This window comes from Saccostrea cucullata, unplaced genomic scaffold, assembly GCF_032062105.1.
Source record: "Saccostrea cucullata isolate Sc308-1 unplaced genomic scaffold, CSIRO_AGI_Scuc_v1 ctg729, whole genome shotgun sequence".
Lineage (NCBI taxonomy): Eukaryota > Metazoa > Mollusca > Bivalvia > Ostreida > Ostreidae > Saccostrea > Saccostrea cuccullata.
In genome coordinates this window covers 238,950-266,642 of record NW_026933670.1, presented here as the reverse complement: position 1 = coordinate 266,642, position 27,693 = coordinate 238,950, and the positions used below count along the sequence as shown (strand labels likewise).

Here is a 27,693-nt window from a genome sequence, read left to right as displayed (position 1 = left end):
ATCGTATTGCGATACGATATTGTTTGTCATTGTATTGCAATATATTGAAATATCGATATTATTGCCCAGCCCTATCATGTAGTAAACATTCATGAATATACGAATTAGATGTGTCAGTCTGAACAGTCATAGGATTTCCCAATGGTTGTTAGGAAGGATCCTCTCACTAATAAAAAAAATAATATAATGTGCGTGTAAAATTTAATAAAATTAATAAAGACATCTTAAGAATAATGTTTGTTTTTCTCTTGACTCGGGATAAAAATATTGGGTAGGTTGGATCTGTTCACAAAAAAGACAAACACCATGCCAATTTTATCAGTTTGTTTACAGTACTCTCGTTCTATAATCACGTACAAAGTTCGTCCATATTTACGTGGTAACAATGTGTCATTTAGGTTTGCTGCCTCTGGGGGGTACGGGAGGGGGGCCATCCTTGTCCACGGATATTGACTGCTGGAGGTAGTGCTCTTTGTAGGACAACCGTTTTGCCATTGACTGAAATAGAAAAAAAATGAAAAACATATTACATTATTTCAATACGAGGATAATTACGTGAACAGATTGATCCGTTATAAATAAATTTAAATAAAAAAGACTGTAGGGGTTAATATGGGTGGCGGAAAGGGTAACAAGAGGCCCAGGGGCCACATCGCTCACCTGAGCAATTGGCTAAGAAAAATGACACATCAGGTCATCAGATCAGAACTGAAAGTTTGCTTGGGGGGGGGGGCTTGAATTTTAACCCCCAGGGGGTCATGATTTGAACAACCTTGAATCTACACTACCTGAGGATGATTCCCTATAAACATCACTAAGCATGGCTTTAAAGTACTTGAAAACAAGATTTTAAAAGGTTTCCCTAGATATTCCTATGTAAAACTTTCATCGGCCATTTTGGTCCCACCCTACCCCTGGGGGTCATGATTTGAACAAACTTGAATCTACACTACCTGGGGATGATTCCATATGAGTTTCATCTTTCCTGTCTCAATGGTTCTTGAGAAGATTTTTCCTATATATTCCTATGTTAAACTTTGATTGGCCATTTTAGCCCCACCCTACCCCCGGGGGTCATGATTTGAACAAAATTGAATCTACACTACCTGAGGAAGAATCAGAATGAGTTTCGTCTTTCCTAGTCCAGTGGTTCTTGAGAAGAAGATTTTTAAAGATTTTTCCTATATATTCCTATGTTAAACTTTGATCAGTCATTTTGGCCCCACCCTACCCCAGGGGGTCATGATTTGGACAAACTTCAATCTACACTACCTGAAGATGATTCCACATGAGTTTCATCTTTCATGGTCCAGAGGTTCTTGAGAAGAAGATTTTTAAAGATTTTTCCTATATATTCCTAATTTCCTATGTTAAACTTTGATTGGCCATTTTGGCCCCACCCTACCCCAGGGGGTCATGATTTGAACAAACATGAATCTACACTACCTAAAGATGATTCAACATAAGTTTCATCTTTCCTGGTTCAGTGGTTCTTGAGAAGAAGATTTTTAAAGATTTTTCCCTATATATTCCTATTTAAAACTTTGATCGGCTATTTTGGCCCCACCCTACCCCTTGGGGGTCATGATTTGAACAAATATGAATCTACACTACCTAAAGATGATTCCACATGAGTTTCATCTTTCCTGGTCCAGTGGTTCTTGAGAAGAAATTTTTTAAAGATTTTTCCTGTATATTCATATGTAAAACTTTGATCGGCCATTTAGGCCCCACCCTACCCTTGGGGGTCATGATTTGAACAAATTTGAATCTACACTACCTGAGGATGATTCCACACGAGTTTCATCTTTCCTGGCCCAGTGGTTCTTGAGAAGTAGATTTTTAAAGATTTTTCCTGTATATTCATATGTAAAACTTTGATCGGCCATTTTGGCCCCACCCTACCCCTTGGGGGTCATGATTTGAACAAACTTGAATCTACACTACCTGAGGATGATTCCATATGAGTTTCATCTTTCCTGGTCCAGTGGTTCTTGAGTAGAAGATTTTTAAAGATATTTTCCTATATATTCCTATTTAAAACTTTGATCGGACATTTTGGCCCCACCCTACCCTTGGGGGTCATGATTTGAACAAACTTGAATCTACACTACCTGAGGATGATTCAACAGGTGTTTCATCTTTCCTGGCCCAGTGGTTCTTGAGAAGAAGATTTTTTAAAAATGCCAATAATTTTTTTCTAATTCATAATTATCTCCCCTTGGAAAAGGGCGTGACCCTTCATTTGAACAAACTTGAATCCCCTTCACCAAAGGATACTTTGTAGCAAGTTTGGTTGAAATTGGCCCAGTGGTTCTTGAGAAGAAGATGAAAATGTGAAAAGTTTACAACAACGCCAACAACGACAACGACGCAAACGACAACGACAACGACAGACAACGGACAAATTTTGATAAAGAGCCTTTGGCTCAGGTGAGCTATAAAAGACGTTTATGCAAAACTAACAATTAATTTTATAAACATAATGAAATACAAAACAGACAACCTGAAAAACAAAATCAATAGACTCGTTTGCACAATCAACAGACTTCGATGCATAACCAACGATCACCAATGCAAAACCAACGATTATTCACTGAATTGTCGCTAGATGGCGTGCAAAAAAAAAACATATATTACCTGAATTAAGGCTAGATGGCGCGCAAGTTTTTCTACGTCATCATTATTTTTGTACTTTCATAGTGTATATCGGAATACATATCACAGGGACCATATACTATATAATACATTATATACCCATCTTTATCCATTACATTGACCCTGTGTATATTTTAGGGAATGACTTGAGAACTTTAAAAAACTTATAAAGAAAAGAAATTAAGGCAAGATGTCTGTGTATCCATATCTGTTAGTTTTGCTTTTTAAAAAAATAAGGTGAAGGAATGTAGGACAGCAAATACTCCAGGTTTGGGGGATACTGTTTTCGGAAAAATTAGGAAAATCAGTAGGGGGCCTAGGGGCACTGAACCTGCAGGGGGGGGGGGAGGGTAGGCCCCTGGCTGAAATTGAATTTGAGCATGCATTTTTATGGCCATTTAGAGAGCATTAATTGCAACGCGGAACCATTTTCTGTGTTCGTCAAAATGCACATGGGACAAGGTCTACTGCACATATCATGGCAAAGATGCCACCACACCTTGTACAGGAGTATGATTAAGTCTCATCCTTGTAGCGCTACAGTGTAAATTTTTTTTTACGTAGTTTCAACTATACTGAAAGGAAAAAAAACGCATAGTAAACTTTTGAATAAAATTAAAACTATCCTTTCGAATATGTTTTCAAGATTTATCATCAAACATTTTAATTTATGTTTAATCAACAAATTACCAAAATCTTATGAGACTTTGACTGAAACTTCATGAGTTATTGATATTGACATGTCGATACCCCCCCCCCCCCTAAAAAATAATAATAATAAAATAAAAAATTATCATCATCTCTCTTGCGCATCAGTACCAACCTTGATTATCCTGTTCATCAGAGCATTTATCTTTTCTGTATTATATAATTCATATTTGTACAGGCGCAAATCCTGTTTTTTTCCAAGGGGGGTGGGGTTCCACCCCAATAAAAACATTCCAGCCCATAATTTTCTTGACAAGCATCAACCCCCCCCCCCCCAACAAGCAAACAAATAAACAAACAAACATAAACTCCTTTCCCAAACATGAAAAACTTACTTGGGGGAGGGATGAGGTGAGTTTAACTTTTAAAGCTTCATACATAGAAACCTAGTACTTTTCATAGCCACTTAGCATATTCGCTTATTTGATGAGGGGTTAGCGTTTTCGGGGGGGGGGGCGTCCAAGGTCATTTAAAGTAAACTTGGTTTAGTGTAAAAAAAAATTCTCTGCAAAATCCAAGGGGTGTGTTTGTGGGGGGGGGGGGTGTCTAGAACTCTAGATCCGTGCATATATCTATATTATTGAAAACTGTGTAATTTTTGGGCAATACATGCAGTTTGATAAAATTATTTTTTTACTTATTGTCTAACATATATGAACCATAATTTGTGCGACATGATACGTCCTTTTATCAATATGATTAAAATCAGATTCTTTGATCCGCTCACATAGATCGCTTCACGAGAAGCGATCTATAGATATGAGCGGAACAAAGGATCTGATTTTACTCAGATTGCTTCCTAAATTAACTTATTCTAAAATAAATTTAATACAGTTCACTTAGTTGTACAAAGAAAAACAAAAATAATGCAAGTACAACTTGCAAGTGATTTTTCATGTATCAACAAATTGTGTAATGCATGAATACAATAAAATAATTTTATATGAACTTTTTTGAGAGCGTAAGGGGATTAATTTTCTCATGGGGAAAAATACCAAAATCTGCTACTGGTTTCTTGTAATATATAATATGTAATATATTTACAGTCGTTTCTATGTGTCTTGCTGCCTCTTATATGTTTGAAAGTCCGACATATGACGCTAAATATTATCCGAGGTTTGTCAAATGGATGTTGATAGACAATTTCGCGGGATTTGGATCCGGACCACAATTAGCTTACATACATGTATATAGACTTATATAGTAAAAACATGTGTTTTTTATTCTTTGTAACTTTTTGAAAAAGATTCATTTCCAAAATATATTTTACCACATGACAAGAGCAATGAGTCAGATAAATATTCACATAAAAATGGGGGTGTTCAATGTGGAAATCCCTGGTTATTAAGAAATTTCTGACGTCATGACCTCCGAATGGCTTAAAAAGTGTAAATAAACTAAATGACCTCTCATATTAATACATATTTTTATGCATAATTTATGCTTGAAATGCACCTTGATGCATATCATTGTAAACTTTTGACATTAAACTTTTATTCTATATCCAGAAAGTCTCACAAACATGCGAGCTGTTTTTATTTTTATCATTGAAAGGGAGGCATGGGAATTTCCTACATGTGCTACTTTTCAGCCTTTTGACCTTCACTCTTTAATTGTAGTACAAAAATAATGATGACGTAGAAAAACTTGCGCGCCATCTAGCGTTAATTCAGGTAATATATGTTTTTTGCACGCCATCTAGCGACAATTCAGTGAATAATCGTTGGTTTCGTTGATTTCGCATCAGAGTCTGTTGATTTTGTTTTTCAGGTTGTCTGTTTTGTATTTCATTATGTTTATAAAATTAGTTGTTAGTTTTGCATAAACGTCTTTTTTACCCTTTCCGCCGCCCATAGGTTAATATTCACTCGAGTACAACAAAGCAAAGTTTCCTGTTCAATTTCGTATGTTCTATTTATTATTTACTTATTGCAGAAATTTGCAGTATTAGTGTTTTTCCGATCGATCGAGAACAATGATGTAAACAAATCTGATTTTCAACGACACAGGAAACTACATAATACAATATAATTGATTTTTTAAAAAATAAATTTAAATTTAATTCAAACAAACTGAGTTAAATGACTTAATATGAATATAAGCGAGGGATGATAAACCTTTTTGTTGAAAAAGTAAAAATAAATAATAAAAGAACGATACTATTTTCGCAGCATTCTTGAAATAAAATCCATGTCAAAGCAAGTATACACTATAATAAGCCATGCACATGTGTGATAACCTTAGAGGTATTAAAGAGTCTATCATTGTACTCGCTAAATACTTTTCTCAATTTGTTAAAACCCATAAATTTGGTCTTTCTTAAAAATGACAATGAAAATAAAATAATAGCTGATTCATGTCCTGTTTTAAACTCGAATCATGGGATCAGAGAAAAAAGATAAATATGTACGAGATATAACTATATAATATTGTTTTTAAACATACATGTATCTCAACATTACCTTAAATGTGTACTCTATTTTCAAGCTTCGTGCTAAAGTGACGTCATTACTAGGGTATATACTTTTGTTTAGACGTTTAAGAAAATATATTCTACCACGATTATTGTAAAGATCAAAGAAAACCGGCGGACATTATTCTCCAACAATGTAGGCCTAGGGCATCAAAAGATTCAAATTTTAAAGTGTATTTTTTTAAATATGTAAAATGTAAATATAAGGAATGTTTTTCAATTCATTTATTGCTGTGTAAATTAGACAGACTCGACATGTGTAGGCACATTTTTCGTGAAGCGCCAGCATTGCTTAAATATGATTTATAATGCAGGACTGCAGCCATAATCAGAGTAGGCTATACTTACTCTGCATGGTCAAAAGATCACATATATATCAGTTAATATATTTTGTCCTAACAAGAAACGTGCATCAGTGGACAGTGATATATAAACGGAAGGAAGATTTTTTTAAAAAAAATCAGATTTCCCAGATCATAAATACCCAGAATGCTTATTGCTAAAGAATGTATTATGATTCAAATTTAAAGCCTTTAATGATGTTCGGAAATCTAAAATACGTACATATATTTTGCTTCTATTCACATCTAAATGCTTGTTGAATATTTGGCCTCTCTTTAAAAGAAATACTCGTCTCTTGAGCATATTTTAAAGATGACTATTGCACCTCATTTAATAAGGGCATATATTGAAACCATATTTGAAATAAATGGAAACATGCTGCATAAAAATGATACATAATATTAGTAATCTAAACTCTAAAAATTTAAAACTCGATGATTGCAGCATTCTATATACAATATAATAATTCGCGCGAAGCATAGCAGGTCTTATGTCTGCTTTGTATACATACATAAATTTGGCCTCTCTAAAGTTAAAATGTCGATTTTATTTATAGATCTTCTTTAATAACCAACATTTATAAATCTAATACAAATACATGTGCACTGAACTAATATGATGACAGGCATTCATTAACACACATGCACAAATTCTTTAAATTTCTTTTCTGCTCATCCGTCATTCGGTATTTAAAAAGTTAAAAATTATGTTGAAAAATTGTTTCAGAATAATAAAATGCATTGCATTATCAAAAGAAAAACGGAAAATAGATTTATAAATAAATAAATTTTATTGATAACTGGATAGAGGTTTCCCCATTCCAATCTTCTATTGAAATAAAATTAATATTTTAACTTTGAAAAAATAATGTAAACATACTGTATCTCCACTGGTCGGTTTTCCTCGCTTCTGGGAAGACTCATCTTCCTGTAACGAAAAATATCAATGGACATAATTTAAAAATTTGAAAAGTTAAAAAACATTGGATGGCAATTCGGACAAGTTATATAATTATGAAGAGACATGCAATATTGCAATAAAGCTTCCAAACATCAGCTGATCAAACAGCGTACAAGATCAAGAATTTGTACTCCATCAACATTCTTTTTAAACAAACTCACAATAATAAAGACGAGCCAGAATACTTGTAGCTGTATTTAAGGAATAACTGTCTTATTTTTCGATTTCATGAAGTGATCAATCGATTGGCTTGAGTGATAATTTGCATAAACGCTTTCGGCGTTTATGCATAAAATTATCACGCAAGCCAATCGATTGATCATCTTCATGAAATTGAAAAATCTGACAGTTATTCCTTATATTTACATGCTTTGATTCCGCCAATCCACGTGCTCCAAGCCCTGCTTCTATCTAGCTGCTTGTCCCGCCCTGCACGTGGTTTTTTTTGGAACCGCGCCAATACATTGATGGGGAAATAAAGTACATTTACATTTGGTAATTTTATCTCGGACAAAGACATTGGAAATGTAAATATGTGAATTTAAGTGTAGATATACTGATATATGAGACAGCATATGAACAATGCGCATTTGTGTAAACACTGTTAGTTGATGAATGTTGTTTATTACGTGATTTTTGTGATTTAAGAATTAAACTTTTTTATTTTTGACAACTTTTATTTTAAAATATACTTCCAATTGAAATATACTTTCAACTGGAAGCACAGACAAAAGAGTCACAAGGAGAATCGTATCATTACCTCACTTTCACTGTCTGTGGAGTTATACACACTGTCTTGTGAGCTTATACTCATCCTACTGTCACGTGACGACCCAGATGCAGAACCTGTGAATTAAAAACATGTAGACTCTTAAGATAAACAGAGGAATAGGATTCATAATAAACCTCAATTTAAGCACTCTCTAAATATGTACGAATCATAAAAGATAAAGTGTGATTAATTTTAATTAAGGAAGAAATAAAACTTACTTGATGAACTGAGTGTACTGGCCCTGTTTGTCCAATCTGTCACTCGCTCGTAAGTTGTATGCTAAAATAATGACACGAATATTGAAATAAAAACATCAATGTGTCATTCACTTCAAATCTACTTTACATTTTAAAAGTAGAAAATAAGAATTTTTCATGATCCTCTATAAAATAAAAAAGAAAAAGGAAATATGATTTTGCCTTGATATTAGGTTGGGGGAAGACTATTTCGGGTTTGGAAGACTTTCTATTGCCGAAGGTACTTTTTAGTCTTTCAAAGATAGATCGTCGTTCCCCTTGCATTTTAGCTTGCGTGATGACGGTAGCGTACGTGTTCCTCATCTCTTCAAGTCCCCTGTGTCGATCTTTGATAGATGTTCTCAAACTTCGATTTCTCTCTTTCCAAGCACCATAAAGCTGTTCTGCTTCCTCTATAGAAAACTCCTTCTCGGAAACTCCCCGCTGGATTTCAATGAGCTCTTCTAACGAAGACGACCCTAAACTTCCGGGGCTCTTTTTTATATTCACTACAATGATAAACAACATGTCTTACTACTTACATTTTAATCTAACTGATGGAGAGGGTTTTGATGGAAATAAAAAGAAATATACGTACACCCCTCTCCAGTCATTCCCATAAATTCTGCAGGAGACAAACTTCTGGGTGACTTCCTCTTTTTGTCCTCTGGAGAAGATTTGGGTTCTCTCCCGCGGTTACTCTCCTCTGTTTTTGTAGGTTCTGGTTCTTTGATAGGCTTCCGTTGGACAGGAGGCGGACTAGGTTTTTGAGGCGTTTGTTCTTCTACAAAACAGAATAAGATTTTGAAGGAATATCTGGTACTAGCTAACTTTCAATTCAATTGTATTGAACTGGAAATTAAGTCTGTTGACATACCTTCTAACACGTGTAACGTCTGATCACTCATTGATTTTGATAGTCTTCCGGGTGGGGGAGGTAACTGCTTCCTCGTAGGTTTGTCTTGCTTGGATTCTATTTAGATTGTAAACAATACCTTTGCATAAATTTATTACCTATTAATTATTATGAAATGATTTACTCTGAATCCAACTGCCTGTTTACATACATATGGTTCAAAAAGTCTGTGAAACGTACAGGCTATTGTGAACTAGTAAATGCCTCTTTTTGAAAGATTTATGTTGCTTATAAAACAAAGACACAAAAATATGATGAATTATACAATTCTTATGATTGCTTTCTTTCATATTATGATTTATTTGCACTACTAGTACAATTGGTCCTCTTTTTGCAAGAATTTTATCTTTAATACCATAATGTATGTTATAAACTAATGTTAAGGATAACTCAAGGATACAACTCAACTTTCTGAGCTGTATAAAATGCGTTCAGTTTGCAACTGAAACCTAAACCTATTTGAATAGTCTTCATTATGTTTGTATTAAAAATGAAATCAAGGAGAGGAACTCGTACGTTGAAAGATTTGTTTCCAATCCCTTTGATTTATTCCATAAAATATGTTCAAAACAAACAAACAGATTAAATGAATTGTCGATCTCATCTTCTTTTTTCTTGAAATAAATTTATATTAGCTTTACAAGGCATTTCATAAACATGAAATACATGTATGTGGAGAATACGAACAGTATTCGAGCTCAAAAGTCCATTTAACAATACAAAATAGGGGCAGGGCAAACACGGAACTCCAAAACATCAGAGGCGGGATCAGGTGCCATGGAGGTATGAGCATCCCCTGCCGACCGGTCACACCCGCAGTGTGCTCCTTGTCATGTTCGGGGGAAAACGGAAAAAATCCGTGGACATTTCAGTATGTTAATAATGGCCTAACAATCAATATGAAAAAATTCAGTCAGCATTTGATAAATTGTATTTGCCGACAAGGTCATTGTATCGATCATTAAACTAGAAATGATGACTTTAAACGAGACTGCTGATATTAATTCCTGTTTTATCACGTTGTTTTTCAATAACTTACCTCATTTTAGAAATTGTTCATACGTAGAACACACCCTCCCGTATGGAATCAACTGAGAGATATAAAGTCTGTATGCAATTTCAGTTCTTCAAAGGTTTTAACCTAAATTTTAATTATTTGAATTATTTATCATACACATTACATTATATAACTTTTAGTACCTTCGGTTTCTTCTTCTATAATAGGTTGACTCACAGCCTTAGATATCACAGACTTATGCTTTCTAGGAACAGGTGGTAATTTCTTCTTAGTTTTACTAGCATGTAATTTTTCTTGTTTGTCTGGAGAAAAAAATAATTGTATTCTCAGTCAGTCTTCGGGTACTTATTATTGTCATTTTTCAGGTAACGTTTAATCATACTAGCTAGATTCTTTCCTGATAGTCTAAAATTCCAAAGAGGCAAGTATTTTGGTTTTTCTTTTTGTAAATTAATTTTCTTAAATTGAAAATTTACGTTATGCTGCAAAGAATGTTATTTACAAAATCATATGACACGTGTACTCAGCTGATTTAAATGGAAAAGTGATTCTATTAACAATGTAAGACGACAACGACAGTTGCATAGACAATTATCTAAGTTTTGAACTGACTTTTTCATCACAAATGGAATTGGCCTCACTGGTAAGGTTACGGAGATAAAGTCACTACTAAGACATAGAACACTTTATTAGAAAAATTAAATCCGTGTACCAACATTGACCCACCTTTTTCTTCCTGGGGTTCTTTTGAGATTTCAGACCTGTTGTTGTAGAGGTGTTCTCCTGTCATGGATAAATAAAGTTCATCTGATACCTCTATAACTGCTGCCGTCTCCTGTTAACGACATGATGAAAATCAGTAAAAGCTTTTCAATTAAAGTTCAGAATTTTTTAAGAGAAAACCTTGAAGTCAAGGCTACCTAGAATTTGCGTTTCCTTACTAAGATACTAGAAATCCGATTAATTGCTATAAAACAACACTGCATTAAAAAAATATATGCTTATCTGAACTCAATTTTATTGCTTTAAAAATTTCCACCGTCATATTTTGTTATTTATACATAGGGAAAGAACAAACATTCTGAGGGTATTGGATGCGCAGTAAGGATTTTTTTTTCAAGTATGGGTCATATATTTTTGCCCAAAATCATCGATTTGAATTAAATACAAAGGATTTATAACCTGTCAAGACAGAACAATACACCAATAAATCAGTTCAAAATAAGCAAGCATCTTATAAAAATTGTTTCGAAAATCAAATGAAACACAATGCCTGATAGACAGAGAGACAGACAGACAGTTGGACGGGTAGATGTAGAAAACACAGTCCCCGAAGTTGTCCCTAAGGGAATATACAGTTACATTATTTTCTCTCTAAAAGTTTTTAAACTTTAAAATTAAGTTGGTGTTTTATATGTGATCGGTCAACAAGAGATACGTACTCCCCATATAGTCACTTGATTCCACTTTTGGAATCTCATATGGTCAGTATTTTATGCGGTGTTAATAAATTTGTATTGTTTGTTGATTTTTTTGAGTTTGATCACTGTTCGTTACTCTTTCCTTTTCAGATTGGATGACTACGTTTGCCCAGTGTTCGTAATTAGTTCCACTTTTGGCCCAACGTCAGGTCAATGTTATTTTGTGACTCAGTGATACTATACTCGGGAAATTTCGTAAAGAGCTTTGACTAAATTCTGGTTTAGCTGCATTTTTTTTATTTGAAGCAAAATTTAATTTAAAAGTTTTTACTTGAGAAGAAGTAAAAACTTGCCATGTACTTCAACTCGATATTTCAATTTATCGACAACGTATTATCAATTGACTAGTTACTTGCAATGATATGTCTACCCGATAAATCCCAATGAGCTTGAAATAAAAAAATATCACAGAGTCTGTTTCATTGGTTGATATTTTACCAGAAAAAGACGTTAATAGTAATATAACAACCAAACTTTGTGATAAACACGATTACTGCACTTTTTCAATCGTTACTAACGTAGAAATATATCCTCTTTACCAAAAGCAAACAATGTATTTATAAAAAAAGGGGAATTACCAATAAGGTGTCACTCTCCCGGGGGAGACTGTAACGTCAAGTTAGGTATGTCACGTCACGTCGATACGCAAGAGCATGTTCTCAATTTATGTTCATTTTTTACTCATATTTCAAAATACCCCATCTTTTCATATGTATATACAATATCAAAAACGAGGTAAGCAATTGACAATCAAGTTGATGAAACAAGGATGTCACCAGTCTCGTTTAAAGTCACCATTTCTAATTTAATAGTCGATACAAAGACCTTGACAGCAAAAACAACCCATCATTTCAAAAGTCAAAGCTGACTGGCATGTTTCATATTATTTGTAAGGACATTATTTACACATGGATTGTATACGGATTTTCCTATTTTTCTTGATCATGACAGGGTCACACTAATCTAATAGTCAATACAAAGACCTTGACAGCAAAAACAATCCATCATTTCAAAAGTCAAAGCTGACTGACATGTTTAATATTATTTGTAAGGACATTATTTACACAGTGGATTGTATTCGGATTTTCCCATTTTTCCTGATCATGGCACCTGCGGGTTATGACCTGTCGCCTCCTACATGGCACATGATCCCGCCTCTGATGTTTTAGAGGTCCGTGTTTGATCTGATCCCAATTTGCACCGTCTGAATGGACTTTGAGCATGAATATTGTTTGTTATCTCAATATTTCATTCTATTTTTAACATCTTTGATATGTAAGAATAATGATTTTTACGTACATTAGAAAGAAACAATACATAATGGAACACTGCTAGTCTAATGATTGGCGTTTGTTTTCCATTTTAATATTCATATTCCCTATTACATGTAACCATAGGCTTGTTCAACGAAAGCCCAACATTTGAAGTTGTGCTACATATGCATGCGTTCATATATTTGTTATATTCAGCTATTATACTAATAAATCTTATATAAAGAGAAGATTCCCTGTATATACATCTTTATTTCAATATTTTTGTGATAATTTTTTACGATAGATTCGGCGAGAATTCGTATGATTTACTGGGTATTAAAATTTTGAATGTAGACCTCAGTCAGCATCGTATAGATAATGCATTATTTAAAAAAAATAATTGAAAAAATGTTTTATGAACATAGATGCTAATAAGGAAATATGTATTCATATGTGCATGCATTTTGAAGATTTCGGCTGATGAAGATAAAAATAATAATAATTTTTGTATTTACAGGCTCAAAGAATCTCAAAAGCTTTGAAAATTATTGACATCTAGATAAGGGTATTATTTTGCTAAGATTCTATCAACAGGATAATAATTTTTCATTGAATTTGATGTTCCAGTTGATAATAGTATACTATTAATTGTTTAAAAATACAAAACAAATTAGACTTAAAAATAAGTTTTGATTGAACCGTATTTGTCTTATAAATAGAATAATATTGGAATTCCGATTGTATACAACAATAAATAAATTAAAAACATTGCTTACAATAAAATTAGGTTGAGTGTGGATGAAACAGTGACCTCAAAATCCATTATAAGAATACAAATTGAAATCAGAATTAACACGCACCTCTTGAAAAAATATGAGGTGGGAACGACAATAAAAAACATTCATACTTGACCCCTTGCTTTCACCATGCAAATGGAATAATCCACAGACAAACCAGTATGAAAACAATGACTTTACTATTTGTATGAAAAACGTCAGTCAGCATTCGATCAAACGAATTGATTTTCAAACAAGTTATTGTTATCACTGCACAACCTGCCAATGTTTATGTTAAACGGAAATGTTAACACACCAATATAAACTGATTTGTCAGAAGCCTTCCTAATATATATATTTTTTATTATTTTTAGTTAAAAAGATTAGAATTATAAACCAAGAGGCCCTAGAAACAAATGCTCACTTAATTCTTATGTCATAAAGATAGCTATGTATATGAAAATCTGTTTTAAATAAACATCTGATAAAAACAATGAATTTGGAGCATGACAATCTAAGAATTTAAAAGAAAAAAAAATGTAAAACACATATTTGGTATACAATGATGCATTATAATGGTTGAAAAGAAGATACAGAAAAATAAGGAATATCGCTTCATCGATAATAGATAAAAGCTTACATAAAATCAGTCAGAGATGGAAAAGATTTTAGAATTTTGTCGTTACCTGAAAGCTAGAAGGAGGTCCTTCATATGAAATCTGAATATTTAATGTTTTCACACTCAAAACGAATGATAAAATATCGATCTTAAATAAGGCAATATTTGTGAATTAATTTTAAAATTTTTTCAACAATTAGCTACAAACAAAATATAATCCTACTTTAATATTTTCAAAAAGGAAAGGGTATACGTTTCCCGACCTCAGAATGGACATGATTTGCAGCATGATTGACTGAAGTTATTGCGTGATGGTTCAAACTTTTGTAATGTTTAAGCTTTTTTATAAACCACATTTATTACTTTAACAGAAGATTGCATGCAATAGATAACTTTAGAACTACTGCGCATCTATTCCGTTGTGATAATGTTTCAACTGTGTATCAATTATTAAATAAAGCCAAAAGAGTTTATTGGAACGTTACCAATTGAAAAATTACTTACAACAAACATTCTTATAAAATTGGCGAGTTCATGGAACCCCTCTTTATCGGCGATTTGAGCCGGATCTAAGCCATCTTTATTTTCTATATGGAATGCAGCCAGAGAACCCGGCGTATCGAGAACAGCACAACAAAGTTCTGTCAATCCATACTGGGCAGCGAAATGGAGAAGTGTAGGGATTCCAAAATCACTACGCCCCACTGTTACAAAATTTAAAAAAAAATCTAGTTATTGAGAAATGAATGTTTTTTTCTCCTTTGTAAAGACGTAAATTTTGCATAAAAGTAGATGTTTTGTGGAAAAAAAGTTCTTAAAAGATCGATTTTTTAAAAAAATTTTGGATAAAAAGACATTTGAAAAGGAAAGTTTGTATGATGATGATGTCCTAAATTTAACAGTAAGTGAACATTTTGTTTTTATTTAGCTTGTAGTATAAAAATACACTGAATCTTCACGATTCACAGGCACTTTTACTACCCATTTTTAAAATAGCATATGGTCATCGAGACTTATATGCCAACAGAGTAACATTGAGTAAAGTGCACAAAGTAATTATATTTGGTTACCCCTATTGGAGATCATGTAAGAACTGGCAGCTTGGTGGAGAGAGAGATCAGCAGGAACACTGGATTCGTAAATCTCCACCAGTTTCCGGTCTAGTTCCTCCATGTTGTCTTTGGTTAGTCCTAAAGCCTGCGCAAGGAAACTTATAGATCGGAAAGCTTCTAGTGAGGGAGTTTGGTAAGTAAATGGACACTGGTGCGCGACTTTGGCGTCAACATACACTGCTAACTTCGTTACACCGAATTCATGCACTGAAAAAGTCAAAACAAAATACGCTTTATTCTCGACATTCTATCTATCCCAATGATATCACATGGCAATGTTGATATCTTTTCTACTATATAGTACCTACATGGCGCTTTAAACGTATACGTGTAATCGTTCTGACGTTTGCAGTCAATGAAATCTCCTCCCTCCAGCTTGATCTGGACCGTTCCTGATGGAACCTCTTGAAAGATGATGGCGATTTTCTCATTGCACTGAAAAAAAAGTTTTTCCAAAGCTTTTGAAGAGACTAAGTGAGGTAATTCAGTTTTTCAATTACTTTAAGTGGTATTTTTCTTCAGGTCTATTACTTTATATTTAACGATAAAGAAGGTTTTATCGATTTAAAGATCAGGTTAAAGTATATGGAATCGTCATGTGTCATTTGTCAGAGGTTTAAAGCTGGAACTTTCAAGAGAGAAATTAAATGGATGTAGGCACGTGATCCCAACTCCTGAATTTCAGGGGAGGGTGCGTTATTCCATGTTTACAGAGTTGCGTCATTTAAAGATTTTTATTTGATATTTTACCACTGTTATCTTTACTTTTTTATGGATCAAACATCTAATTACTGATTCAATTTATCTACAAAATAAATGAATATATATATTAATACTTGTGGGCATATACTTGAGACTATTGGAGAGGCACAGCTGTTCTTTCATATTGGGAACAGATGCCATCAATTCTAGGATGACTTTGAAAAAATGCTAGGGCCAAGTGTCAGCTTTCTGTATTATTCTCACATTAATATGTTTTTCTTATTTTTTTTTCTCAAGATGTAACATTGTTGATACTAAGCTAGTACAAGTAATCCATTTAGCTAAGTTGTATCTCCCTACTATATGTATTTTAGTTCACTTCTGACGCAATAAAGTTCCGGTATACACTTGTAAGATCTGTGTTTATGCTATAAATAATAATGTATATGAATGGTCCAATCTTGCACTTAACTAGTTTTTAGCTTCTAGGTATAAGCCAATAATTTTAATGAGGAAATTACTGTTCTTCTAACAAGGAAGAAATCCTTGTATTACAGCTAGTAAGTATTAGAGACGTACCTTATGTACTCTGTCCGGTAAAATCTCGATGTTGTTTCTTCTACGTCTTCTCTTTTTCTTTTTATTTCCCTCCTGTTCGTCCACCATTCCGGCCAGATCTGCCACAATCTGTTTACATTGTTCAGCGCTTCCTTCACTTAAAAGCTCTCTCCAGTGTGAGGAGTTAGAAAAAGCCCCTTTAACTTGGGTCAGTTCTTCCTTCAAAGAAGGCCAAGATATCACAGCTACTCTTTGGTGCTCATTAAGTTTATCATGAATAGGATGGTTTGGCTCTCTGAGAGAGTCCACTAAATCACTGGTTAATATTAACACAACCACCTGACATTTCGAAAACGTCGTTTCCAAGTCCTCAGCAGTTTCCTTCAAACTGCATGATGTATGAGTTAATTTGGACTTCTGTAATAGATTGGTGAAATATTTTTGCCAATTCTGGCCATCTTCTGAGGAGTACAACAGACACACGTGAGGCATGTTAGTTTGCGATTCAAATCATTGTCTGTAATAGAAACATTTAATAATGACTTAATGATTCAAGCAAGGTTTTTAGTTTCGATAAAACGAATGAATTTGATAACAGAATATGAAAAAAAATTTTCAAATGTTCCAAGTAGTAATGTTCATGTATGACTTTTTCTTTAAAAATTGTTCTTTCTTCATTGTACTTTTAATACCGTATTGAAATTTTCAAAAACAAAAACTTACCTTGTAAAGAATATGTTGCCTTGAAAAAAGTGTAAATCATAAGATTCTGTAATAGAAGAGTTAAAATTAAATCAATACCAGATGATTCAAATCGTTGACATCTTATCTTATTCTGAAAACAATTTGTTTGATATATATAGCCTCCTTCCACACGGAAATAAAAGAAGATATTTATGTCCTTGTATGTGCTTTAAGTTTTTTCTTCCACTCTCGGTCTATTGATACTGGTTTCTGACCAACTCCAGTCAAGTTACGATGGTAATAGGAAACCTATTTAATAAATTATTACTATTATTTTCTACCGTTCAAGTTGAAATAGAAATAGACTATTTTGAATGAAATATCTTTACTAGTTACATTAAGAAAGGCGACGTTTCCTTTCTGTTACATTCTTCCAGTCGTCCGATGGTTTCAAGTGTTCAGTAGTTTGAGCTTTACATTTATACAAGAGGCATTTGGTTGAAATGTGTCTTGAATTTGTCTTCTGATTTAAGGGACACATTAATTAGATGCATAAATGAAACTGAAAATAAAAATAAATGAAGATTTTAAACGAAGATTTGTTTAATGCTGAAAATAAGAGTTTGTCATTTGTTTTAGATCTTTTTCAAAACAAGTAAAGACCAGATTTCAGTTGCTTGTAACCTGCAGCTTGAAAGTCGTAACTTCTAAAATATGAACTGTTAAAAGAAAACCAAAAACTTATTTTAAAATCCTTGAAATTATGCCATTTTAAATTTGATCAAAACTTGCCTCTTCGCAGAAAGCTTACACTCCCTTAGAATTTAAATGCACTTAAATCGTTTGAGATTATCTGTGTAATTCTACATTTTTTTTAATGGATGACTGCACATAAATGCCTGATTTTAGGTCTTTTTATTTGCTTCTGTTGTTTTAAATCTTTCCTTCGCCATCCACTCAGCTCTTTAAAGTAAAAGTTGCAGATCCTTCTAATCAGACCACAAAAACCATGGCTCCTCGTCACAGTAGGAGTTAGCACGATAAAGAACCCTCACTGCTCAATGACCCTGAGTGCCTAGTAAAGGTTAACAAAATTGAACCCCCTCCTCTTTATATGGTTAAGTCTCTATCGGTCTGAAAAATTTCTCAAACGGGTGGAAAAACAACATACAATCAATCATAAATATCAAAAAATGCACGAAGGTAGAGCTTATATTGTAAAAATGGGTCTTAAATTAAACTAGTATATATATAAAATGTGAAGATAATGAACGTTGATCGATGTACAAAAATATCTGTAAACAATCCAAATATGTGAAAAACACATATATGTGTTTATTCTGCTAAAACAATCAGATTTACTAAGTTACAAAGAAACTGTTTCAATGTCTTGATGATGCAAAAAGAGTACGTTATACTAAATAACCGGTGATTTATATGAGAAATGTCCATCCTGTTACTGTCATTCCTGTTACCATTAATATGGTAACAGTAAGGAAAACTGGACTTCATATCTTGAGTTTTAACAATAAAAACAATTACTTTTATTTTTCTAAGTAATATAAGTTTAATAACACATGTTAAAAAACTTCGTAAATCATATTGAAATAAGTTAGTGCTTCAAATTGTGCCATTATAACTTAAACATGCACTCTTTTAACAGAATGGACAAAAAGTGTAACAGGAGGGACAAATTATCCTGGTATTTATATACCTATTTAAGTTTCATCATTTGTTTTTCTTAAAATTATGAAAAATTCTTAGTTTTGCAACAGCATAGAGTACCTTTAATAAACAAAAATTGAACTGATAAATATTTTAATAGCACTTTAGAATTAAATTTCGTAACAGGATGGACATAAATATCTTTTATTGTCTCAAATTTGCCAGATTTGACAAAATCATTTTTTTTATTCTACATTTATTTCTCTTCTCCTAACCAATAAAGTTAAAAAAAAGTCAATTTTTATCTAAAATGTAGATTTCATTGTCCATCCTGTTACACTGTTTTGTCCATCCTGTTACTGTTTTGTCCTTCCTGTTACCCGAGTCCTTACTGTTACCAGTATATTTTCCTAGTTTAAATTGCTTTGGCAGAGCACCTGTTTAAATAACTTTCTGTAACTGTTTATTCTAATAACAAAAATAATGTACAAGAATGTTTTTTTCAACTATAGCATATAAACATTCCGCAATAAGGCTTTTCATGAAGAAAAACCCGTAGATTTTGCTTCTGTTTGGTATATGGTAGTTTGACATGCTTTTAAACGCTCATATATTAGATGAATGTCAAACATCTTGGCATTCAGTGATAATTTTTTCATTTATTAACGGTATACAAAAGATAATTTGATGAAAATTTTGAAATAGAGTTTTACAGCTCTTTTTATGAAAGTAACAGGAAGGACATTAAAGTTTAAATGACTAAGATAAAATGTCAATATTTTTTAAAAGAAATATTTTCTTTTATGCAATGCAGTGGATTTTAGTAGTTTATTACTATATTATTCAAATAAAGTTGAAAAAATCATAGTAAAACCACTTTCATTTTTCAAAATATGTAATTCAAAAAATAGACTTTTTTTGAAAATGACCCATAAAACACGAATCCCCTGGAAATTTAACAGATAGGTCCAAGTGCTTAGGAGGAGTTTGGCATACAGTTAAGTTGATTGTTGCCCTTTATCTGTCTATTAACCGGTCACACCATCCTTTGCTAACAAGGTCATTATGTCATAATAGTGACCATAGAATTTATACAAAATGCTGACTTTAAAGGAGTTTGTTGATATCCCTGTAACATTAACTTATCAGCGAGTAGCATGACTTTGGAAATTAATCGTATGCAAAGCAAGCTCTTGAGTAGCGAATCATATGGGAGACATAAACACCCTAGCAGATGATACAGAAAAATTGGTAACGTTACATGAATAAGGACAGATGAAGATGGAAAATGTTATTGAAAAAGTCATCTCGTTTGACATACAATTAAGTTGATTGTTGCCCTCTATCTGTCTTTAATCAGTTAAAGGTCCAAATATAAAAAAAGATGTGATGTATTGTATATCTTCTCTGATCATTGAGTATTTTAGGTGTTCAAATAAAATGTCCTTACACAAAATATGTTAACATGAAATACGGCTGTATATGAAGATAACGAACAGTATTCAAGCTCAAAAGTCCATTAAAAAAAAAAATTGGAGCAGAACAACCATGAACCTTCAAAAGAATAGAGATGGGATCAGGTGCCAAGGAGGAGTGAGAATCTTCTGCTGACCGGTCACACCCGCCGTGTGCTCCTTGTCATGATCGGGGGAAAAAGGAAAAATTCGTCGCCAATTCTGTGTGTATATTATGGCTTACAACCAGTATTGAAAAAATGTCAGTCAGCATTTAACTCAATGATAAATTGCATGTGCTGGCAAGGTCACTGATGAACCATAGAACTTACAAAATTAAGACTTTACACGAGACTGCTGGTTTTCTTGTTTCATCAACTTGTTTGTCATTAATATATATTGTTTTTAGAAATTGTTCATACGTAGAGCATGCTCTTACGTATCGAATCAACTGAGAGGTATTAGCCCGTTTGCAGATGACGAGGGTACATTGCTGCACAAGTAAGGGAAGTTGACAATTGAAAAGTTAAAGTCATCGTGTTTATCATAAAGCTTGGTTGTTAGATTACCATTAACGTCTTTTTGAAGTGAAATGTCTAAGTATGAAACAAATGTGGTAGATTCTGTGGTATCTTTTATTTCAAGCTCACTATCATTTAGACATAAGAATGGAAAAATCCATTGTTAATTGAGAATACGTCGTCGATATATCCAAATATCGAGTTGAATGCCACAGAAAGTGTTTCCTTCTTTTCACGTATACTATTTCGGACGAATTTTGCTTCACAAAACGGGTCTGCTAAGGACGGGGCGCAATTGGTACCCATTAGAAATCCAATAGATTTTGGAGGACTTGGTCTCGAAAAACCACCTTAATATTGTCAATCAGAAATTCGAGCATTTTTTTTATATATATATTAACTTTAGCGAACTTTTGTGTACATACATGTCATCAATCAAAAGGTAAGATTGTGAGAAATATTTTCCATATCTAAATTTTGATAGCATTTGCTTACCTTCTTTTTTGAGGCAAATTTACAATTTCTATTAAACGGTGAACAAGAAGATATAAACATGCCTTGTTTATGTATAAAGTCCATAAAAAATGGGAGTCCTCATTATCCTTTTGAAATTCAAGCAAACCTTGATGCCCCCTATCTATGAAATAAATTAACTACTTCGTAATAACAAACTTTAAATCAATGTAATGTACTTTACGCAAAGCTGTAACATCATACTGAAAGACGTACAACATGTAATTATGAGTACTGAATGAATAAACAGTAACGGTAGTAGAATTTAACACAAAATGATGAGACTGTGATAAAGTGTGACATTGAAGCACTTCAAATTTTCCTTTCCTACTTGAGTTATGATGTGCTTTTCTAAAATCAGGGTTTGAATGCTGAAACAGCAAACAAACACTAAATCCTTCAATTAATTCGTAGAGAATTGAAATCATCAAATTGAAGTAGAACTTTCAAAATGTGTCTACTACAATTCATTTTCCTGCAATATGGCTTTTTTGGAAAGCAATACTCCAATGAATAAATAATATTACAATATAAAATTAGTTTATCAATCAATTGATTTTTATTTTCTCATAATATTTTTAGTCAAACAAAGTATATTTTAACACTTATATTCAATACTATTGATACTGATTAGAGTGCATTGACAATCTGATTAAAATCAGCGACCATCAGAATTTCGGACCGTTACAAAGATCTGATTTTAATCAGATTGAGTGCATGGATATATCACTTCCTTACAAGAATATCCGTCAGTGGAAATTTTACGTTGATTAAAACAATGGACATGAATAAACATGTATGAATATGTAATTGCTGAACAAAAATATTTCAATATCCTTTAGCAACCAGAAGAGTATATAAAAAAACCTAGCAAAAATAGCTTTCCGTCAAGCTTTTATCTGCTTGTTATTTTAGAAAGGAAGCCTATTCTTAATTGCTAGGAAATATTTTAAGTGTGTATGGTTAAGTATCTCTGGTGTTGCTTACAATTCATGAAGTACACAGAATTTTCTAAGTTAATTAATGTTTTGTTTATAAATTACTTAAAAACGTATATTAACCAAAAATGTAGATTTGAACAATAGCAGTATTTGTCTGTTTCTTATCTTTTTCCTGATTGATAAAAAATAAAAATATATTTCAGATTTAATACTCGTACTTCATACTTAATGAAAATAATATTCATACTTCTTGATCTTAATATTAATTTTAATTTAACACTAAATGCCTTCATAGACCTTTTAAAATATTGTATTTATGACAAAATTTTATCGAAAGTAATCACGACGAAATGTACCAATTTTCAACACTTCAAAAATATAATCTTTCCCTGTGGTAAATTAAACACCAGACAGCTGGTGTTTTTTTTATCAATAAAATTTCAATGTTGTTGATTTATTTACTTCATCATTGGTCATTTGAAAATTATTTTGCTAATTTACACACAAGTTTTTCCGAATTTGATTTGATGCTTGAGTTTCTGATTCAATGACAATATATATGTAGTTTTTGAAAATCTCATCTTTCAGCAATCCGTTAAATTTCCCATGGGTACTATTTCTCCATTATAAGCAGATATAATTCTTTATTCATGTAAAGTAGCATCCACACGTCATTTTACTTCATTTATTACACTATAAGACAATATACAAAACTACATGTACCAATTAAAAAAAGCTTATTTAACAGATGTTCGTATCTCCAATTTAAAAAAAATCTAATTCAATCAAAAACTTTTAAATGAAAAAAAAGTAACTCGCTATGGCCTTCAGTTCGACATTGTGGTACAATACCTACGACAACGACGTTTTAATATTAACATTTTCATTTTCTTTTCTTAAATCGTTGACGTATTGTCAATTAACAATTCATGTAGTTAGTTCCATTCTTATATCGTAACGATATATTCCGGTAAATTCAAAATAAATGACACCACAGAGTCTGACAGGCTGTTCTATATTTATTCCATTTTGCTAGAAAAATACGCTAATGCCAACGACAAAACTAGGAAATAAACGTGATGATCAACTTATTATATTTTTTATATAACAGTATACTATTTTCCTCAGCATCTGAAGTTTAAAATGTGTCTCAGTTGATTCGATACACAAGGGCAAATTTTAGGTTCGAACACTTTTTTTTTAAATAAGGCAAATGCCTGATAAATAAGTTTATGTTAAAAGGACATCAACATTCTCGTTTAAAGTGTATTCGTAAAAAAATAATACCATGGCCGATACAATGACTTTGAAATTAAATACAAACTATACTCAAGTCGGACGTTTTTAACGCGAACTTTTATTTCCTTATCTTTACTAAGAATAGACTACGGATTTTTCTGCTTGTCCGATCATGAGAAGGAACACTGGGCAAGTGTGACCGCGGTCGAACAGGGATGCTGATTCCTCAATGGCACCTGATTCCCTCTCTGATGTTCTAGAGGTTCTTGTTAGCTCTGCCTAGGTATGCATGCTTTCAGGAATCGTTCCTTTACTTGACTTTGTAGGTTACATCAACAAAAAACAATGCCCGGCCATGTCCTGGTTATACTTAAATCAAACTAACATTGATTTTGACGTACGTTGTTTGTATTTATTGCTAATGGGTTAAATGCTATTTTTATTGGACTATTGAGGAAGAATAAGCCCATGATTTTGCACGTATCATACTATTTTTGAATGTTTGTACATTTTGAGGATGAGATGGATTAACTGTTACAAGAACTGCACTTATAACATGATAGACATGACAGATTACATTTTAATCTCTCTTATCTTTGGACAAATTTACCACCACAAGATGTGGTTATTTGAAATTGGAAAAAAATTTAAATTGATTTTTAATTCGTGTTAAATGTAAATTATTAGGTAATTAATATTCCAAAGCAATTTGACATTGCCTAAAATTCCCGTAGCGTATTCAATTGTAAAAAAAAAAAAAAAAAAAAAAAAAAAAACAAAGCAGAGGGAATATGTACTAACACAGCAACAACCTAACATTCAACTATTTATTTGATTTAGAAATAAAATGATTTAAATTCTGCTAAAATAGTAAAGATATTATGAGAATTGAATTCAGGTAAAGAAAAAAAGTTTTAAAACAAAAGTTTATTCATCTTGAAAGTAATACTTAGAATTCGAACGAGATCACATTTATGCACTTTTTATCTGAATAATATATAGAAATAATGAACAGTATTCAAGCTCCCATTCAAATATTACGAATCTGGAGCGGAGCAAACACGGGCCTTTAAAACATAAGGTGTGGAATGGGGTGCCCTGGAGGAGTGAGCGTCCCCCTGCCGACCGGTAAAAATTCACAAGGCGCGCCTTATCATAATCAGGAAATAACGGAAAATCCGTAGATAATTCGGTGTATAAATAATGGTCTAAGAATTATAATGAAAAACGTCAGTCAGCATTCGATTTAATGCTAGATTTTATTTGCTTACAAGGTCATTGTATCGACCATAGAACTTCATTTTTATACATATACTGATAACTAATATTGCAGTGCTTTTCCAAAAAAAAAAAAAAAAAAAAAAAAACGACAAAATTATAACAAAAAAATTGATTCATAAAAGATACTATAAAAACAAGAGTGATTCGATATTTAAATGCACAAAAAGGACGAAGGATTGATGTAAATCATGAATGAAATATGACAAATTTTGGACCAAATACAGGGAAAAAAATTGAATATACACCTAATCTGAACACTTATTTTTTAAACTTCATTCAATATGAATTAAAAAAAAATCGATTTCGAAAAAAGAACTCGTGAGTTTGTTTACCGCTTTATAAAATGCATATCTCGATATTATATACGAACTACTACAAGTGTATAACATTCAAGTCACTTAAGTGTCTTTAAGATTATAAAAATTACATGGTAAAATTTTGAATAACTCCATCTCGTAAATAATATTGAAGGTTTCCTTGCTCTTTGACACATTTATTTCTTAAAATCCATTGCGAGTTTTGGACATAGATATTCTTACAAAGATTTAAAATAATAACCTTCTTTTTATTCTGTTGACAGAGATAACGGAGCACACTGTCCGCCTGACTTTTATTTATCCTGACTTATCTGTACTAGTGGTTCTTGAGTTTTTTTGTTTACCTTGTTGTAATGTGGCCTACCTTGATCCATTTGTTACACAATACTAAATTGCTGACTCATATTTAGATCGATTGGTTTGAATTTTCTTTTTCCACCATTCTTCCTTGTCCCAAAAACATAATTATAGTATTTCAATTAGACAATATTTTGAAATACCTTATTACGATTTGAATCATTTTGGAAAAAAATAGAGGATAGAAAGAAACAAAGGATAAGAAGTGATGTTTGAATGTACGGAAAAGATTGCTTATGCCTAGAAAAAACGGGAAAACCACGAAAGGTAGACTGGCTGGCATAAAGACAGACAGACAGACAGACAACATATAGTCCCAATTCGGTTTTCCGGTAGAGGACTTAAAAATAGCTATCCTCTGGTCAATAAATAATAAAAGTTTAAAGTCCTCTTTTGTAATAAATTTCTAAATATAATTCAAGATACTATCATTCATCCTTTAGGAAAAAATACACCGTTCATACATTTAGGTTAGACAAATTAATATCTCTATGTCCCAGTTTAAAGTAATCTTCTGTAGTTTACGACTCAAAACACGTGCATTAACTTGAAACACTTATCGAGGGCGTATCGTTGCTCATACTCGTCAAGAATGAAAAACAGTAAGACATTACAGTGAAATCATTTTTAATTTGTAGGGGTCAATATTCGTGGATAAGCAAAATTTGACCTGTTCGTGGGGACGTAATTTCATGGGCTACTCGTTAATACCATGGTTCAGTGAATCAATATGTTAACAAAATGAACGTTCAAGGGGATGTAAATTTGTGGGTAAGGGTGATCCACGAAATACACTAACATTGGTCACCCACTAACAATGATGATCCTACAGTATTCTTTGAAATCATGAAAACATGAGGTAAAAGTCTAAGGGTAGAAGTTTTTTTCTAGTATTTTAAATCCTTGCACTTTTTCTCTGATGTTTTTATTCTCGGAAAAGTTTAGCTGACGAGGCCAGTTATAAAGGAAGTATAAACAAGCCGAAGATTCGAAATATACATTTTTTATATCAACGAAAACTTAAGCAACAAAACACTTAAAGGAAGCGCAATCACTACTAAATCCAGATGCTTGTTTGGGTTGGGTTTATTCATCTGTGAAGGGGTGAATCATTGCCTTAAGTCAGTTTAATGTACACGAATAGATCATCTTTAAAATCGCACTTCATTCTATTTACAGCTGATTAATCTTTGAATTAAACATGCCTCGAGTAGAAAGGAAAGACGACAAATGCTAACAATTATGTGATAAACTGTTCCCATTTTGTCACAGTATTCTTGCATACGTTTTTCCATCCAATTTACCTGTAGTTAGTGTAGTAAAACACTGTAGATGAGTTTAATAAAACTAAAACACCTTGTCACAGTAGTCCACTTATAAAGCACTTAGAACCGGTGGTCATATTTAATGAATGTTACGGTAATGTTGTGACGGCTTATATACCGGATGTCATCGCAGACAGCGATCGTCTGTCATAGAAATATAACAGATATAAGTATACTTACATTTCATTCTTCATTTATCACACAAAACCTTCGTCAAACTGTGATTACAGCATAAACGAGAAGATGTCGTTCCTATTTCCTTTTTTTATTTATATATCAACAAGGAAGTAACAAATTTAGACCTGGTATTTAAATCACGTGACTAACAACGAAGACCGTCATAATAAAAAGGAACGTTGTCTTGTCAGTCTACAATTCAAATTTTACCGCTATACATCTCTTTCATTGACGAATACGAAATAAATAAATTTAATTAAAAGCATAAATACCATTGGTCAAGTTTATATGAAAACTTTATTGGTAGAAATTAAAACATCGTAGTTTATTAGTAGGCATGTTGTCAAATGAATAAAAAATTTTACAGTGAAAACTTTGTTACTTGAAGTTTGATTTACTATAGTTCAAATCTTTCACAAAATATGTATTGTTTGTTTGATTGTTGTTTGACATTCTTGTCGTGAGTCTGACACATCTGTTTCATATTGGATATTTTACTTGAAAAAGACGCTAGTGGTTGTCTGACAACCAAGCTTGATGATAAATGTAATGACTTTAATTTTCAATCGTCAACTTCCTTTACTTATGCAGCAGTATACCTTCATCATAGGGTTTAAAGCTATCAGTTGATTCGA

The 27,693-nt window shown here is 32.5% G+C and overlaps 1 protein-coding gene and 1 long non-coding RNA gene across 5 annotated transcripts; one reads left to right on the top strand and one right to left on the bottom strand.

The window, feature by feature from the left end:
• Positions 1-310: 310 nt before the first annotated feature.
• On the bottom strand, positions 311-27,177 carry LOC134238864 (phosphoinositide 3-kinase adapter protein 1-like). Of its 4 annotated transcripts, XM_062720971.1 has the most exons (17): positions 27,062-27,177; positions 17,308-17,353; positions 16,606-17,101; positions 15,633-15,759; positions 15,283-15,531; positions 14,717-14,916; positions 14,280-14,312; positions 10,810-10,918; positions 10,266-10,385; positions 9,027-9,122; positions 8,748-8,933; positions 8,333-8,658; positions 8,132-8,192; positions 7,902-7,987; positions 7,061-7,108; positions 6,404-6,454; positions 311-498 (listed from the first exon to the last, which is right to left on the bottom strand). In XM_062720971.1, exons 3-17 carry the CDS (start codon positions 17,074-17,076, stop codon positions 391-393), a joined length of 2,271 nt encoding a protein of 756 aa, XP_062576955.1. In that variant the 5' UTR covers positions 17,077-17,101; positions 17,308-17,353; positions 27,062-27,177; the 3' UTR covers positions 311-390. The 4 variants fall into 4 exon arrangements, with proteins under 4 accessions (XP_062576955.1, XP_062576957.1, XP_062576956.1 ...); XM_062720973.1 differs by lacking the exon at positions 6,404-6,454; XM_062720972.1 differs by lacking the exon at positions 14,280-14,312 and having other exon boundaries at positions 27,062-27,176.
• Positions 490-5,300, top strand: LOC134238873 (uncharacterized). Its single transcript, XR_009986110.1, has 2 exons — positions 490-606; positions 5,223-5,300. It is a non-coding gene; the product is annotated as an uncharacterized LOC134238873 (long non-coding RNA).
• Positions 27,178-27,693: the final 516 nt, after the last annotated feature.

What these genes read in the sequence shown, in the direction of transcription:
- LOC134238864 (XM_062720971.1), bottom strand. Translation starts at nt 17,076, where the DNA reads ATGCCTCACGTGTGTCTGTTGTACTCCTCAGAAGATGGCCAGAATTGG. An exon ending in TACCGGACAGAGTACATAAG is followed by an intron (nt 15,760 to 16,605) that starts GTACGTCTCTAA and finishes CTTTTTTTTCAG; the next exon opens with TGCAATGAGAAAATCGCCAT. An exon ending in AGAACCCCAGGAAGAAAAAG is followed by an intron (nt 10,386 to 10,809) that starts GTGGGTCAATGT and finishes TTTTTTCTCCAG; the next exon opens with ACAAACAAGAAAAATTACAT.